At 30.6% G+C, this 15,507-nt stretch overlaps 2 protein-coding genes across 2 annotated transcripts; both read right to left on the bottom strand.

The window, feature by feature from the left end:
• Nucleotides 1-770: 770 nt before the first annotated feature.
• HELRODRAFT_163552 (hypothetical protein) lies at nt 771-1,958 on the bottom strand (the record flags this gene model as incomplete). The annotated part of the gene is made up of 4 exons (XM_009027393.1): nt 771-892; nt 1,091-1,152; nt 1,761-1,808; nt 1,873-1,958. 4 exons carry the CDS (start codon nt 1,956-1,958, stop codon nt 771-773), a joined length of 318 nt encoding a protein of 105 aa, XP_009025641.1.
• A 1,962-nt stretch (nt 1,959-3,920) lies between these two features.
• Nucleotides 3,921-7,995, bottom strand: HELRODRAFT_163553 (hypothetical protein; the record flags this gene model as incomplete). Its single annotated transcript, XM_009027394.1, has 4 exons — nt 3,921-4,077; nt 5,956-6,048; nt 7,538-7,619; nt 7,986-7,995. The coding sequence occupies 4 exons, from the start codon at nt 7,993-7,995 to the stop codon at nt 3,921-3,923; spliced, it is 342 nt and encodes a 113-aa protein (XP_009025642.1).
• Between the last annotated feature and the right edge of the window lie 7,512 nt (nt 7,996-15,507).

Below are 15,507 nucleotides of genomic sequence, written 5' to 3' on the forward strand. Positions count from 1 at the left end.
TGGTCAAATCTGTAATTGGGTGGGATTTCATTTGTTTTCATAAGGTTTATGCCAGAAAATCATGAAATTTCGTCTGAAACGGCTTAATGTTTCTTAATGACTAGACGGCCACTACAGGGGCAAAAATCAATAACGCCTCTATTATAGAATTTAACTCGAACTTAACAACGTCTGAGCATTCGCAGTCATTCATTTGCCGCTGGATAATTTCCTGTATAAAATACGGAGGACGTTTCTTGCCTCAAAGCTAAAAGTTTAAAGTAAGGAAAACATGATAAAACAAAAATAAAGTTTTATGAATCTCTACAGAAATAATTGTACGAAACAGTTTTAAAAATTCAATATCCGCAGCAAAGTAGGTTAAATTTTTCTATCGTTTTATAGTTATCTTTAATGTTAACAAAGATCATAAACTTGAATCATTTTAAACTTGGACGCAACGACAAATGGATTGATTACTTCACCATTAGCTCTATGAATGAGCTCAATTATGACTAACACTGAATGGAAATGTTTTATACATATGATTATGAAAAGCTTTTATATTAATAAAACAAATATGATACTACCCCTCTATCGGTTCCATAGACTACTAACGGTCTGCAAGTTTTTCTACTCGAAAAAATTTAATGTATCAATAATAAATTGTACGAAAACATAGTTGTTAAAATCTAATATTTGTAGCAAGATGGGTTAAACGTTTCTGGGTTTCTCAGGTTTTATCGCTTTTATGATTCAAATTTTTATGTTTAATTCTATTAAATCTCGAACTACAAGGAGACGGTCTCAACACCCGCCTCCACGTGGCGACCGTTGGAAACAAGATAGATATTCATGTCTTGGCAAAGAGGTGTTACAAAAACCGAATTCGTAGTGGATGAGATTATGTTTCCTTCATTAATTTTTTAATACAAAAAGTAATTTTATTTGAAAATAAATAAATTCATGTTAGCGTCTGAACAAATCATCGTCTAGTAAAATTATTTTTTCCCTGGAGAATTCCAGTCAGCTCTTTCTCGCATAGCTGAAATTTAAAAAATTGTCGTTAATAAGGTAAGGGAGAAGTACTTGATCAAAAATTATTTTTCACCTTTCATTTTCATCAGATATAACTTGTCTGCTGCACTCAAGTTGATGTACGGATGATATTCTCTGCATTAAAATATAGTCATTGTACAATGTAATACAAATAAAGTGTATGCATATATGTATGTATGTGTGTAAGTGTATGTTTGTATGTATTTATAAATATGTTAGTTTAAAAATAATAAACTTGATTAAATTTAATAAAATTTGTATTGGGAGAAATGCTTATTGCCAATTTTTGCCAATGCATATGTGGTGTGTGTCAGCATTAAAGCTTATAATTTTACTCAGTTTATGGGACCACACCACCACCACAAGTCTTTGATTATTATTATTCTGTCTTAATGAATTCACGTACACACATTACGTGTCACAGGATGATATCTGCCATGGAACTCGGGTACTGCAACATCATAACCAGGCACCTTTATCGTTATACCATCCTGGTACCAAGAGTTCAAAATGTTCAATGATATTTTTCAATCGATGTTACAACTACTAAATAAAAAATAGATCAGATAATCTTCTTAATAGTCTTATTTTGCCTTAGCTGGATAGTCGACACAGGCAAATTTGTTACATTGTAATCATGTATATATATATATATATATATATATATATATATATATATATTCACATATTTTCATAAAAACGCTAATTAAAATATGACTTACAGCAACTTTTCGAACGTTGAGGAATCAGGGAGAATTTGCCTCGGCAGCCTTCATAAAATTTATTTATGTTATGTTCATATGAAGGATATGCCTTCATAAAATTGTAAAAAACCTGCTTATGTCGATTGTGTAACTGCGGCCAGAATGTATCGCCACCAAAGTTACGACTAGTACGACAAGTAGCGATTTCTTGTTCATGTTTGAAATTTCAACTTCTGGATGTATTACATATATTTGTTGAAGTCAATAAATTAGATTAATAATTATTAATAACTATTACTCCCAGAGTATTTATTCGATAAAAGTTTACCTTTTACTTGTTATTAAGCTATTTCTCGAAACGATTTTGAATCGTTAGAATGCTTGCGTGCTGAGTTTATAAGGTGGGATTGTTGTATATAACGACACGTCTCTAATAACTGGATATGCTATATGTTCTGATGAAATGCATATATGTATTTTGAAAATACAAGTAACTGGTTCGTGAAGATGTTTCGTTAAAACAAATTAAATTAAATGTTTAACTAAAGTGTTTCTAGAATTTTGTGAAATAATAAAATTTGAAATACAATTTTTCAATTTAATGAGCCACTTGGAAATAATTGTTTTATAAATATATTTTAAAATTTATTGAACAATTTTTTAAATTTCAAATTAACTAAAAAGTAATTTAAGCGGTGAAGTTTAAAAAATAAACTTTTTTTTAGCTTTCTTTATTTTTCAATGTATTCTCATTCTTTCCTTTCTCTAATGGCAATTTATTATTCCGTGGACTCGCAATTTGAATAATCATCCTGACAAAGTCCATCCTACGTTGACTCAGCACGTATTACAAATTCATAACGCTCCTGCTACAAACATCAATTCCCATTGAAATCTGTTGTAAACAGGTGAATACGACGAGGAATAACAATTTTGTTAAAGCATTGTAACAGTATATTTTATACCAAACAGTTATTTGTACATGGAATTTGCTTGGCTAGTTAATTATTTTGCTTGAATTTCATAAGAAAATTGCAAAAATTATATTTCTATATACTTTTGAGTATTACCTACAAAGAAAAAGTAAATTTGTAAGCACCACAATTAAGGCAATTAAGTCGCCCGATTAATGCATTGTCTCGTTCCTTGCATCTTGAACGCTCTATAATTAACTGTTGCTATCGCTTATGCATTAATGTATGGATGTGCGTATGTATGTATACATATTTGTGTGTACGCCTGTGTGTTTTTGTGTTTGTGTGTATGTGTGTATGTATGTATGTATATATGTATGTATGTATGTATATATGTATGTATGTATGTATGTATGTATGTATGTATGTATGTATGTATGTATGTATGTATGTATGTATGTATGTATGTATGTATGTATGTATGTATGTATGTATGTATGTATGTATGTTAAAACCAAAACATGATGAGTGACACTGAACCGTCAAACATCAAGTATGTATGTATGTATGCATGTATGTATGCATGTATGTATGCGTGTGTGTATGTATGCATGTATTTGTAGATGTATGTGTGTATTTTTGTGTGTGTAGGTATGTATGATGAACTTGAACATTTTGTGAAAGATTTTGTGATTTCATCTGCAGCAGAAAAACTTATCGTTCATGGGTGTGCGTGCATTTTTTTATAATTACAATTTTCGCATCCATCAGAATCCACCCATCCGGTCTTGTTAGAAAGTATTGCAATCCTGCTAGTTTTGTTCCGCTATGTCATAATTTTAAAGAAGGCGTTCTAAAAGAAAAAAAAATTATGTTGAACGTTGCAACAATAATTGCTTAACTAATCTAGATAAAATGAAAACTGAAACCTAGATAACTGAAGAGAAAACTAATTTTTATGACAGCACCTTCTTTTGACTAAATGATATGAGAGCCAAACGGCACGTGAGCCTCACGAATGTTAAGTTGTATTTTAGATTCGTAGAGCGCCTCTTTCGAGTTATTAAAAAGAAATTAATTTTGCGTCATCTTGTTTATATGTGCTTAAAAATGTTCATACCACATAACTTTCATTTTATTTTATGTTCTGCGTATGTCATCTGGTGGACATTCCATTCTATTCAACGATCGAATGAATCACTTAAAGAATTATTTTCAATTTATCTCAATGTTCCTCCAATCATTCAACATGTGAAATTTTCTTTCAAGCAAAAATGTAATTGGGTAAATTCCCATCGTTCGAGTGGAACATTGTTTGAAGGAAAGCTACAGTTACTCTATCATTTAATAAATAAATTTTTACGCTGACTCTGCGAGCAGTCGAACTGGTTTCAAGTTTCTCACAATTTTGATCGCTGGGTCTAGGCAAGCAATTGAATCGTTTCAATATTTATATTTCATTCACTTTGGATCCAGATTCCATAAAACCTATCTAAAAATATCGACAAATAATGAGGTTTTCATAAAAAAATGAGTTTTTAAGTTATGTTATATAATGTTAACAATGTATTTCAACTATACGAGCATTTGATTTTTTATTGTATTTCAAAATTAAATGTTTAACAGTAATTACAAAATTTGATTTTCATTGGAGTTTAAATGTTTATTTTTTCAACCATCAAATAATTTTTAAAAATTGTTTTCAAACAACAATTTTTTTATATCATCATCATCAACATAATTACATTTAAACGAATTTTAACAATGACTTACTATTATTATAGTTTTAATTACATTAAAAAAAACATTTAAAACATTTTTCATTTTATATTCTTTTAACTCTTCCTCTTTCTCTCTCTCTTCCCTTCGTTTCATGTCATGCTTTCTATCATTTTTTGCCAGGACCAGCCAGATCGTTCGCCAACTTGATAGCTGTTGAAGTGGAATTTTAAAATAGTAAAATTATGTTCAGTGAATTAATTATCAGTTATTAATTAATTAATTGATTAATTAATTGTTAATCTTGTTAATATTGAAACAAAAGCTGATGTTTTGGGGTATCTAACATTTCACTCTCCCATGGTTTATACATCGCAAGTAATTTCGCTCTTGAATTTATATTTTACTTGAGTATGTAGTTACACAAATAAATGAAGAAATGAATTAATGATTTGATGGATCGATGGATGGATGAATGAATGAATAAACGAACGAACCAATAAATAAATGATGAATGAAAAATCAATAAATGAATGAATGCGTGAAAAAATTAGTAAAAGAAAGAAAGAAAGAACGAACGAATGAATACAAACAGGCTGGAAGAGTGAAAACGTAATGTTCCTTGGAATAATTTCATGTCCATAGTGTCACATTAAATAATTTTCCTTTTAATCCATTAGTCAAAAAAAAACTTTGAGTTATACATCTGCGGCTAATCTTGACTAGCATGTAATACGGTCTTAAACTATCCCACACATCATGTTTCTGATGTGATGTTTGAGATAAATTTTCTATAAAATAGATTTTTTTTCATGTTTTTAACTGGTCAAATATATTTTTATCATTATATAAGCGTACTGTAAATTTGTTTCAGTGTTTTTTGATTTGTCAAATGTTTTACAAACTTTAAAATTTATGTTGATAAGAAGTTTTCTAAGAAAGACGATGAGTATTAACATCTCTGCGGTTACATTTTATGAGGAATAATTCTTAAAAATTGAAATAATCCGCTGAGGATTTTTTCAGTTGAAAAATTGAAAAAAATTTTGTGGTCATCCTTCAAAAATTAAACGTGGCTTAGTTCAACTTACTTGCAAGCAATCACACGCTCACACATTGTGGCATCACAGTAAAAAACAATAAAAAATAACGACATAATTGCAACTAACCAATAAACCAACCAACCAACCAACAATCTAACCAACCATAAAATTGACCGACCAAAAACCGACCAACCAGCCAATCAACCAGCCAACCAACAAATCGACTGACAAACCAACCAAAAACCAACCAACCAACTAACCAACCAACAAACCAACCGACCAAACAACCAACCATTAATTTTCTTGAGTAGATTGCTGGCAGCGGCATACCTACTCCCATATCCCCCGTCAAAGTACCGTTTACTTTTTAGAGAGATTTGATTTTATCAGATGATTATTGATAAATTATTATCATTTTTTGAACTGCATTTAAATAAATAAAAAAGATGCATATTAATTATTTAAAAATGTTGTAATTCAACAATTCAACATATTTCAGATACATAAAAATCCAGAAAAATTTAAGCGGTTAATAACTTTTTTTCATTGTTGGATTTGTTCTGGAGGTCTTTGAGGAGCTGTTGGAGAATAGCCGTCTGGGGGGAGAGTTCGATGGAATCATTGGATAGACTGAAGAAAGAAAAAGAAATCGGCTTATAAATAAATGAATAAATCATTAAAGATAATAATGCTTAATAGAGTAAAAATTAAAAAAATAGCTGATGATATATGAATGCATGAATGAACGAATGAATGAAGAAAGGAATGAATGTATGAATGAATGAATTATTCAATGAAAGGATGGATTTACTGATGTGATTGCCGCTTGAACGAGCAAATGTAACGAGTTGATGTGAAGGAATTCCGGCAAATACATATTTGCCAGAACTGTATGAAAAAAATTTAAAATCCAACTACTAGAAGCAATCAAAATTAAGCATTTTGAAAGAATATATATCATTTCTTGAATCACGAAAAAATCCATTAACTCAAAACTGTTCATGGATACAGATATAAATATACAAGCCAAAAAATAATCAGAAAAAACTAAAAAATGAACGTGAAACCAAAATTAAATTCCAGTCAAACAAAAAAACATTGGAGGAGTAAAGAAAAAAAGATAGGTGCGAAAGAAAAATATAGATAAAATGATAGAGACAAAAAGATACACAAGAAAGAGAGAGAGTGAGAGAAAGAGAGAGAGAGAGAGTGGGAAAAAAGAGTGAGAGAGGTAGAAAAAGAAGTTGACAGAAAAAGAGAGGGAGAGACAAAAATAGAAAAAAAAGATAGAGAAATAATCTCTAAATACCTGTGTCGATGAGGTTATTGAACACAACATTTGGTTCATATCCTTCCTTCACACTAATGTATTAATAAACTCACACGCACGCACGAACTCACACACATACTTACTCACACAAATGTATATATGTGTGTTTGTATTAACAATACACAGACAAGCGAGCATTATGTCACTATTTACACTGAGATCAATTAAATACGTTGTTCGTTTTGTTATTTATACAGTAAACAATAATAATAATAATAAAAAAAGGAGAAAAAAAGAAGTTATATTAAAAATGAAATAACGGATTGCCAAATGTTTGTTGGTAATATGCCGCATTATCTGTTTTCTGACCATTCATTGGAGGTAATAAAAACCAGCCATTCAAACAATAACACTATTTATTTGAATGGCTAAGTGAGACTAACAGTAATAATTTCTTTCTCTGGTGTACGTCTGCTTTATTTCAATTTTTGAAGAATTTATTTGAATATTTTTTGGCTAACTACTACGCATTGCACTTTGTGCGTGAATTGTCCTTTTATATCAGCAATGGGCAATATCGTGTGTTTTATAACTGTAGCTCCAGAAAAATTGCAGCAAATAACAATGAGTACATTTACAATTCCAGTCAAACAGACGTTTTTGTCGTTGTTTGATTTTATATTTTGGCACATTTGATGCCGTGTGGATGTTTTTGTTGTAGTTTGATGTCATATTTTTGCACAATGTCATGTCATTTTTGTTGTTGTTTGATTTTTTCTAAGTGAGTGTTGTTTTTCTAGAGAGGACGCAATCACGTAACATGTGTTCCTGTTATTGAGTATAACCTACTTGGTGCAATTATGCAACCCATAAAGGTCAGGGATAGATTTATTGCCATAGGAGCTACGGAAAAGAGGCCTTCCAAATAGAACTGAAAAATAAGTTGCAAAAATTTATTTAATTAATTTTTTACAATATTATTATAACCGCTACAATGGTCAAATTGCGCTACACTATTTATTATCATGATTATCATGATTATTCGTAATCTTTGTTATCTTTGCTATATTTGTAATCTTTTGATCGTAAAATCTACCGTAGAGGCTATATAAGGTCCTGCGGAGAAGAGGTTTTCCCAGAGAGGTTTGAAGCGAAGTTGTAAATGTGATTAAAGTAGTTACTTGGATTAGTTAAGTGTTTCTATTACAGTTGGCATTTGAATAAATGTTCTACAAAGTTTGCTTTTGAAGCAGTTGTGTTTATCTATCGGAAATCTTGAACTCACGCAATAACGAACACTTGACCATCGTTGGAAACTACAACACTGGTGCTGGAAATATAGTGATCTTAGAAGTTGAAACATCGGTGTTGGTAGTTACGAGAGTCAAGGTTGCAACAATGTTATATATTCAATTATTTTAACAGTATAATATTTAATTTAAAAAAATGAATTACTCTCAATTAATTTATTTTTGTTTTATACTTCAATTCTCAGGATAATGAAGCGCAAATCAGTTCCAATAAACACACCACAAATATGTAATTCTTGATGCAGTTGTATGAGTAACATGGCGACTAATTAAAATTTCAATTAAAATTAAAATGATAAACTAATTAAAAATAATTAGTATTAGTTAGTAGTTACGTGATATCAAAGTAATCAAATGAATCTAAGACGTACTCGAAACTTTCCTCAGACAGCACTGGGCCGATGGATACCATGACGATTGTGACCACAATTATGGCCAACTGAATGCTAGTCATCTTCATAATTTTTCTAGTTGTTTTCGTTGATTATGTTGTTGTAAATGTTGTTGTTGTTGTTGATGTTATTAGTGATGTTGTTGATGTTGTTGTTATCGTTGATATTTTGGTGTTGATGTTGTTGTTTTCGATGTTAAAGTTGTTGTTGTTGTTGTGGATGCTGTCTGTCTTTACTGGCGTCTCAACTTTCTGCAATCAATTAAGAAAGATATTTGATCGCTATGGGATTGAATCATTAATTGTTTAAAAATAAAAATATAGATTTGAAAATATATGCAAAAAACCACAAGCATCAATCATTTCATAACAAACAATATCGTTTCTGTTACTTCAAAACAAACATAAATCACCAAAAATTAAATAATTTAGTCTCTTGTTCATGATGAATGTTTGCAGCACAAACCAGTAAGATTTGAATAGTCTGTAAAATAAAATATGTTTAACACTGAATAAAACATGAAACTTTTTTTTATGATTTTGTAACATGTAGCTCAAAAGATTGCAACAAATAAAAGTTGTCAAAGTATTGTGTATATGTTTTTTTGTTTTGCTTGTTTGAAAAATTATGCGTTTATGTACGTCATTGCCAATGCGTTTATACAAAACTCTTGTGTGTTCACATAAATGAGATGCATGTTTGTGATTTATGTTGATGTATGCACGTGATGTATGTACGTACGTATAACTTGTAAACTTCATTGTACTTGAGGCGTTTTTCTCTCTATACATATATGTTGATGTTTTAATCTACATTATATATATATATTTCTCTCTCTCTCTCTCTTTTTTCTTTCTTCCTGAACATATATGCGCAGACGCAAAAAAAAGACTGACCCTTGTTACCTTTGCTAACATCGGCAGATCACGCTACTGTAAAAAGTAAAAATAATAGAGAGATAAAACATGAAGAAAAAATGGAAAAAAGTAAACTTATTTATGCAAGGGCAGATGAGTAATTCATTCAATTCGAAAATCATTATAAACCAATTGGTGGAACGACACAATGACACGTCACACAAAACCCCCCCTCCAACTTCGACTCCAACGCTCCCCACGTCACCACCTTTTCAACTACCTACGTCAACACGAATCTTATTTTATATTTCTCTGTGTGTGTGTGTGTGCGTGCGTGTGTTTGTGTTTTTTTGTGTCTGTCTGCTTTTCAAGTTTTTTTGTCCAAGTTTGTGTTAGACTTTTTGTTTTTTTGTTATTTATTACACACACACACAAACAACACACACACACACAAACAAACAAACACACACACACACAGACATATTCGAACGTAGAGACACAACAATTAGATGCAATCTTACAGGAAAGAACGTCTTGTCAACTTGACTGTCCGTAACCTCATTGAGTTGTGTTAAGCAGCAGATGAAGAAGATATGTTTCAGTTCAAAAAAAGAAAAAAAGCAATTAACTTATCTTAATGAAATGTTAATTGGAATGAAATTAAAAGTAAAACAGAATCCCATTTTCTCCTTTTCACTTCCGATTGACTTTTTTTTCACTTTTAATTAATTTTCGATCTCATTTTGAATTTTTCTTAACTGATTTAGCCACTTAATGCTACAGGAAACTATTCAAAAGTTGCAATGAATGATGAAATTATAAAATTTTAACATTTGGCCATCCGAACCATTGTGAAGATTCAAAATTTTTGGAGAATTTCGCAGATGTATTGATTATTTTAAGCTATTCAAGCGCTGGAACAAATAAAAAAACTAACTCAAATTAAATAAACGACGCTCTCTGCATTTTTGACATTGCTAAAAAAACCAACGAATACCAGTTAGAATGAAGGTTATTTTCATGACCTTATTTTTAAGTTTTCCAACTATAAATTTTTTAAATAAAAATATCGAAAATTGCATAAAATTTCAATAAACAATAAGTTATGTCTCAATGTTTCATTTCACTATTAAATCGAAATAAACTTAACGAACTTACGGCAGACGAATGATAAACCAGGTTAATAAGGTTTAACCAGGTTTAACCCGTAGAAATAATAATAATCTTAAAATTTAAACATATACAAATAAATAAATAACATAAAAATTAGTTAATTATTTAGTTAATTATAAAATAAATAAATGTTTAAATAAAATTTGAATCTTCCAAAACACAAACCTGACGAGTGAATGGATGATCGGACCGATGGATTTCGACGAACCGGCCAACCAATTTGTTAGTCTGTCAACTGTGCGATGAACGTCTCAGAAAGTTTTACAAAACGAATTCAATAATTTCTACGTCTATTATTGAATAAATATTGATGAATAAATAAATAAAAGAATGAATGAGTGAATTAACAAATAGATGAATGGAGTAATTAATTAAGCGAAAAGTTTGTGTGCGAGCCCAGAAGATGAAGAAACTAAAACGAATCTCTCTCTCTCTCCCGTCCAAAGCCTTATGATGTTCTCACTGTTGTTGTTGTTGTTGTTGTTGTGTTTGAAGGCGGTAGTTGTCGTGCGGGGTCTTGTAGATGTCGCACGGAATTTATACGCGGTTGCAAGTCCGAAATTTATTTGTCAGTTTGTTTGTAAATTTGTTGCTCGTTTGATTGTATGTGTGTCTGTATGTCTATTTGTATTTATGTTAATATGTCTGTATGTCTATTTCTATGTATGTTTATATGTTTTTATGTTTATAGGTGTGTTGCAAGTTGTTATATAAACATGTTTATTGTATGTAATGAATATGCGTTTATATATATGTGAGCTAATATGTGTGTGTATGTTTAGGCGTATGGATGTTTTATGTAGATGTGTGTATCGGTCGTATATATGTTTATATATGTTTGATAGCGCTCGGTTTAATTGGCACTTTGTTTCTGACTCCTTCACTGCTTAACTGGTCCATGAATGGATGGGTGTTTGTAATTTAGATTAAATTGATATTTAACATAAAATAAATTAATTTTTTCTGTCTTTCCTTCTTTATTTCTTTCATTTCTCTTTCTCTTTCTCTCTCAGATTTGTATTGTGTGTGTTTATATTAATGTGAAATAAACATGATATATAGATATTGATATATATATATATATATATATATATATATATATATACCAATTCCCATGGGAATCCCATGGGAATTGGTTAAACTCCAATATTTCCGTAATGTTGGGAAAGATGATATGGCACTCAAAATGACATTAAATTTAGCGATGATAATAATGATTAAAAAAATAATGAATACGTAACGCTGGGTCTTCTGTTTTGTAGCGGCTATTTTGTGAAATGATTGGAAAATTTTTATGATAAAATGCGTTTGATTAGAAACAAAATTTAAAATAATAAATAAATGAATAAGCAAATAAATAAAAATATGTCTGGATTTTTTGAAAAAAAAGTTAACACGGTATATAGCAATTTGAAATAAATTACAACATGATGAAACCATTTATCAATTTTTCCATTGCATTCTAGAGCTGAAAATTTTAATTTAAAATTTTCTACAGATTTTCAAATCTATTTTCAGAAAGTATTATTTTAAAAAGTATATCAGCGATTGTTAATTTATTAAAAAAATGTCTATAAAATCCGAAAAGAAAAAAAAAGTTATTGAAACAGTAACCTTGTACAAGCATAAATTCAAATTTTCTTGTAACGGAACTCGCGGAAGTTAGTTTTAAAAATTACGCTGTACTTCGAAAACATTAAAAAACATTTAATTAAATTGAAACAAATTAATTCGTCGTCTATTTTTTCTCGTTTTAAACCATTCAAACTGAATAAAAAATCATTGAAACATTGACAACCAACCATAAAATTTAGATAAGTTTTTCATAAAGGGCACGGAAATAAATCTGAATGTTGACAAATAGCCAAGCCTGTATGTTGTATAGCAATTAAAAAAATTGTTATCCGTTAAAAAGAAAATTAAAAGGTGGGTATAACCTTTTCTGTTTTTTAGTTTGGTTTTTATCATTTTAAAAATGAAAAAAAAACTTAAAGATAACCGAAGTGATAGAAAAATGATAAATTATGTTTTTGAGAGTTTAAATTTTTAACTTGAAAACGCATGGGATCGTGTTTTTTGTGATCTTATTTTTTTCAAACTAATTAGATTTGGTTATATAAATGATTTTTATTTTAACTGGAAAACTCCTTGATATAAAATAATTATTCAGAAAATCAGTTTTAAAGATTTCTCCAAAAAATCGTTTGCTAAAATAGAAACCATTTAAAAAATTAACATATTTAATAAATATTTGGTTTCGCCATGTGTGTTATGAAGGTTATAGAGTCCGGGGTATGAATATTTTGTAGTTATCCCCTAACTACCTACTGACCTATCTGCCTACCCAGCTATCTTCATCCATCCATCCATTCCTACCCCTAAAAACGGGAAAACGTACACACAAACGCGCAAAAACTTGCAGGAGAAGGTAAAAACATAGTCACCCAAACAAGACAAACTTTTCTAATTGTATTTGCAGGCATTTACATGCTAATAAGGTCATTAAAGTTTCTACGTAGTGTCCTTTGGAAACATGCATTCTGTATGTCGGTGATGCTTAAAACTGACCGCACATCTGAAACGAGGATTGAATGATGCAAAAAATACGACCTTACAAAATATTAGTAGTTAAAGAACTTTTTACTACTACTGCTACTGCTGCTGCTAGTACTACTACCGCTACTACTGTTACTACTGCTACTACTAAAACAGCAACAACTACTACTGTTATTACTACCACAACTGCTACTATTGATGCTGCCACTACTTCATTTTCATTGTTATTGTTATTAGTTTCGATTTCAAGACTGTACTGAGTTCCACGTCAACTTGTTATCTGGTTACTTTCAACGGGTTTTGTGGCTTTGTTTGTATATGTATCATAATATTGCAATTATATTATCTAGTCGAATGTTTAAATCATTATGACACAGGATCTCATGTAGCAACGAGAAGAAAAAATAAATGTTGGCTCGTTTGGAGTAATAGCAGGAGTATCATTCATTCGTACAAAGAAAATTAACTCCGACAGCTAAATCAATCCTAGAGCAAAATTGTTGCAACAGCAGCGGTAATAATATAGCGATAAAGTAATTTACTGTTTGGTCACGTACACATTCGATACAGACAGCCCGGCCTGCTGTTTGTTTTTCGGCTGTTTCCAAGCAATGACATTTTAAACTAACCCACTTAGTTTTATGTTCTAGTATGTGTGTGTTTATGTCTGTGCGTGTGTGCGTGCGTGTGTGTATGCTTATATATGTGTGCGTGTGTGTCCCGTGTACATAAAAACATTTGCGTATAAGCACATGTAAGTATAGCTATATGAATATTCTCATGTTAACTGAATGTATCTACCAGAATGCCAACACATCTGTTGAAAGTACATGAGCTGACATCAAACCAACAACAACATACCCAGCAGTACGTTTTACAATTATCGGCATGATATTAAACTCGACAAATGCGAAAACAACGCACGCACGCGTTAATCATTGCAGAACACTTTTTATGCGTGCGTATGTTAATTTGGGATCTTTTTGCACTCGAACCATGTCACGCTGCCACCAGACGTACTACTTGCTCACAGCTCCAAATAAGCTAGTCAGTTCGCCTACCAAAATCCATACCAATGTATGTGTGTACGTGAGTTTGCATATATGTGTATGTATGTATGTATGTATGTATGTACATGTGCTGTATGTGAGTGTGCGTGCATGTGGCTGTGGGTATATAAGTGTGTATGTGTATATATGTGTAGGCAATTAATGTCGTAAGTTTATCACATAGACATGTGCTGCATTTATGTTTTAGGGGTCTGCTTCTACTCCTCGTAACCTCAGCGCATAAATTTTAAAAAATTTTGAAAACTTTTTATTCAACTTTACTTCGGTTCATAATTTTTTCTCTTGCCTTTGCTTGGTAATTTTTTTTAACGATAAATTTGCGTTTTTATTCAACAAGAAATTCTCTTCTTTGTTTATTCAATTATTTATTTCTATTATGGTTAACATAAAAATAAACAATTTAATTAATAAAAAAATAATTATTTATTATAATATTTAAATAAAATTTGATCATTAAAATGAAATCTATATCCTTTAGCATTTCCAAATGAAACACAAACACAAATCGTCAACATATTTGAAAGGACACAACACACTCACACTTACATAACCGTACACACACGCACTTATACACACAACACACACACACACAACACACACACACACAAACACACACAACAACAACTACTACTAATTATATTTTTAATAATAAAATTACAATATTAATTAATCAATCTAAAATACTATAAAAGATAACACGGCTAATCAATTTAATTTCTTTACAGAGTTTTTCCATGTTACCCACAATCATATTGGCAGAACTATGAAGTTACGTAATTCAATCGACTTGCTAAAAATAATTTCAAGAAAGTCTCAACAAAACATTGAGTGGATGGAACAGTGTTGGTTGGGTATTTGAATGGAAAAAAATACGAGTGACAATAAAAACAGCATTAAAAGCGAGACAACACTTTTTTCAATAACAACATTAGCAACAATAAAACAACGACAATAACATTAACCTCAATATTAACATAAACAATCTCAAATCCAACAACACAAGCAACAACATTAACAACAACAACGTTAACATTAACAACGCATCACCGCCACCAACCACAGCAACATGCAGAAAGTCAACAGTACAACCACTTCATTTTTATTCGTGTTTGAATCTTTTAAAGCAAGTCAGCTGCAGTGTTATTGACAGCAATCTCCTTGATTACCTCATTGTCAGATCGTAGAGGAGGAGGAACAGATTATGACAAGTATTTCTGTGTGTGTCTGTAAATGTTTGTTTGTATGGGCGTATGTTTGTGTGAATGTATGTGTGTTTATGCGTGTGTTTGTGTGTAGGTCTATATATACGCACATTAATTTCACTAGACCATCAAAAATGCGTTGACCCTAATATATTTAACAATTATTTATAAAGTTAACTCAAATACGGACAAGAAAAATTAAAAAAATATTTTATACAGACACAAATCATATGCACAAGCGAAAAATATGTTATAAAAC

The sequence above is a fragment of the Helobdella robusta genome (genome assembly GCF_000326865.2).
Source record: "Helobdella robusta unplaced genomic scaffold HELROscaffold_5, whole genome shotgun sequence".
Classification (NCBI taxonomy): domain Eukaryota; kingdom Metazoa; phylum Annelida; class Clitellata; order Rhynchobdellida; family Glossiphoniidae; genus Helobdella; species Helobdella robusta.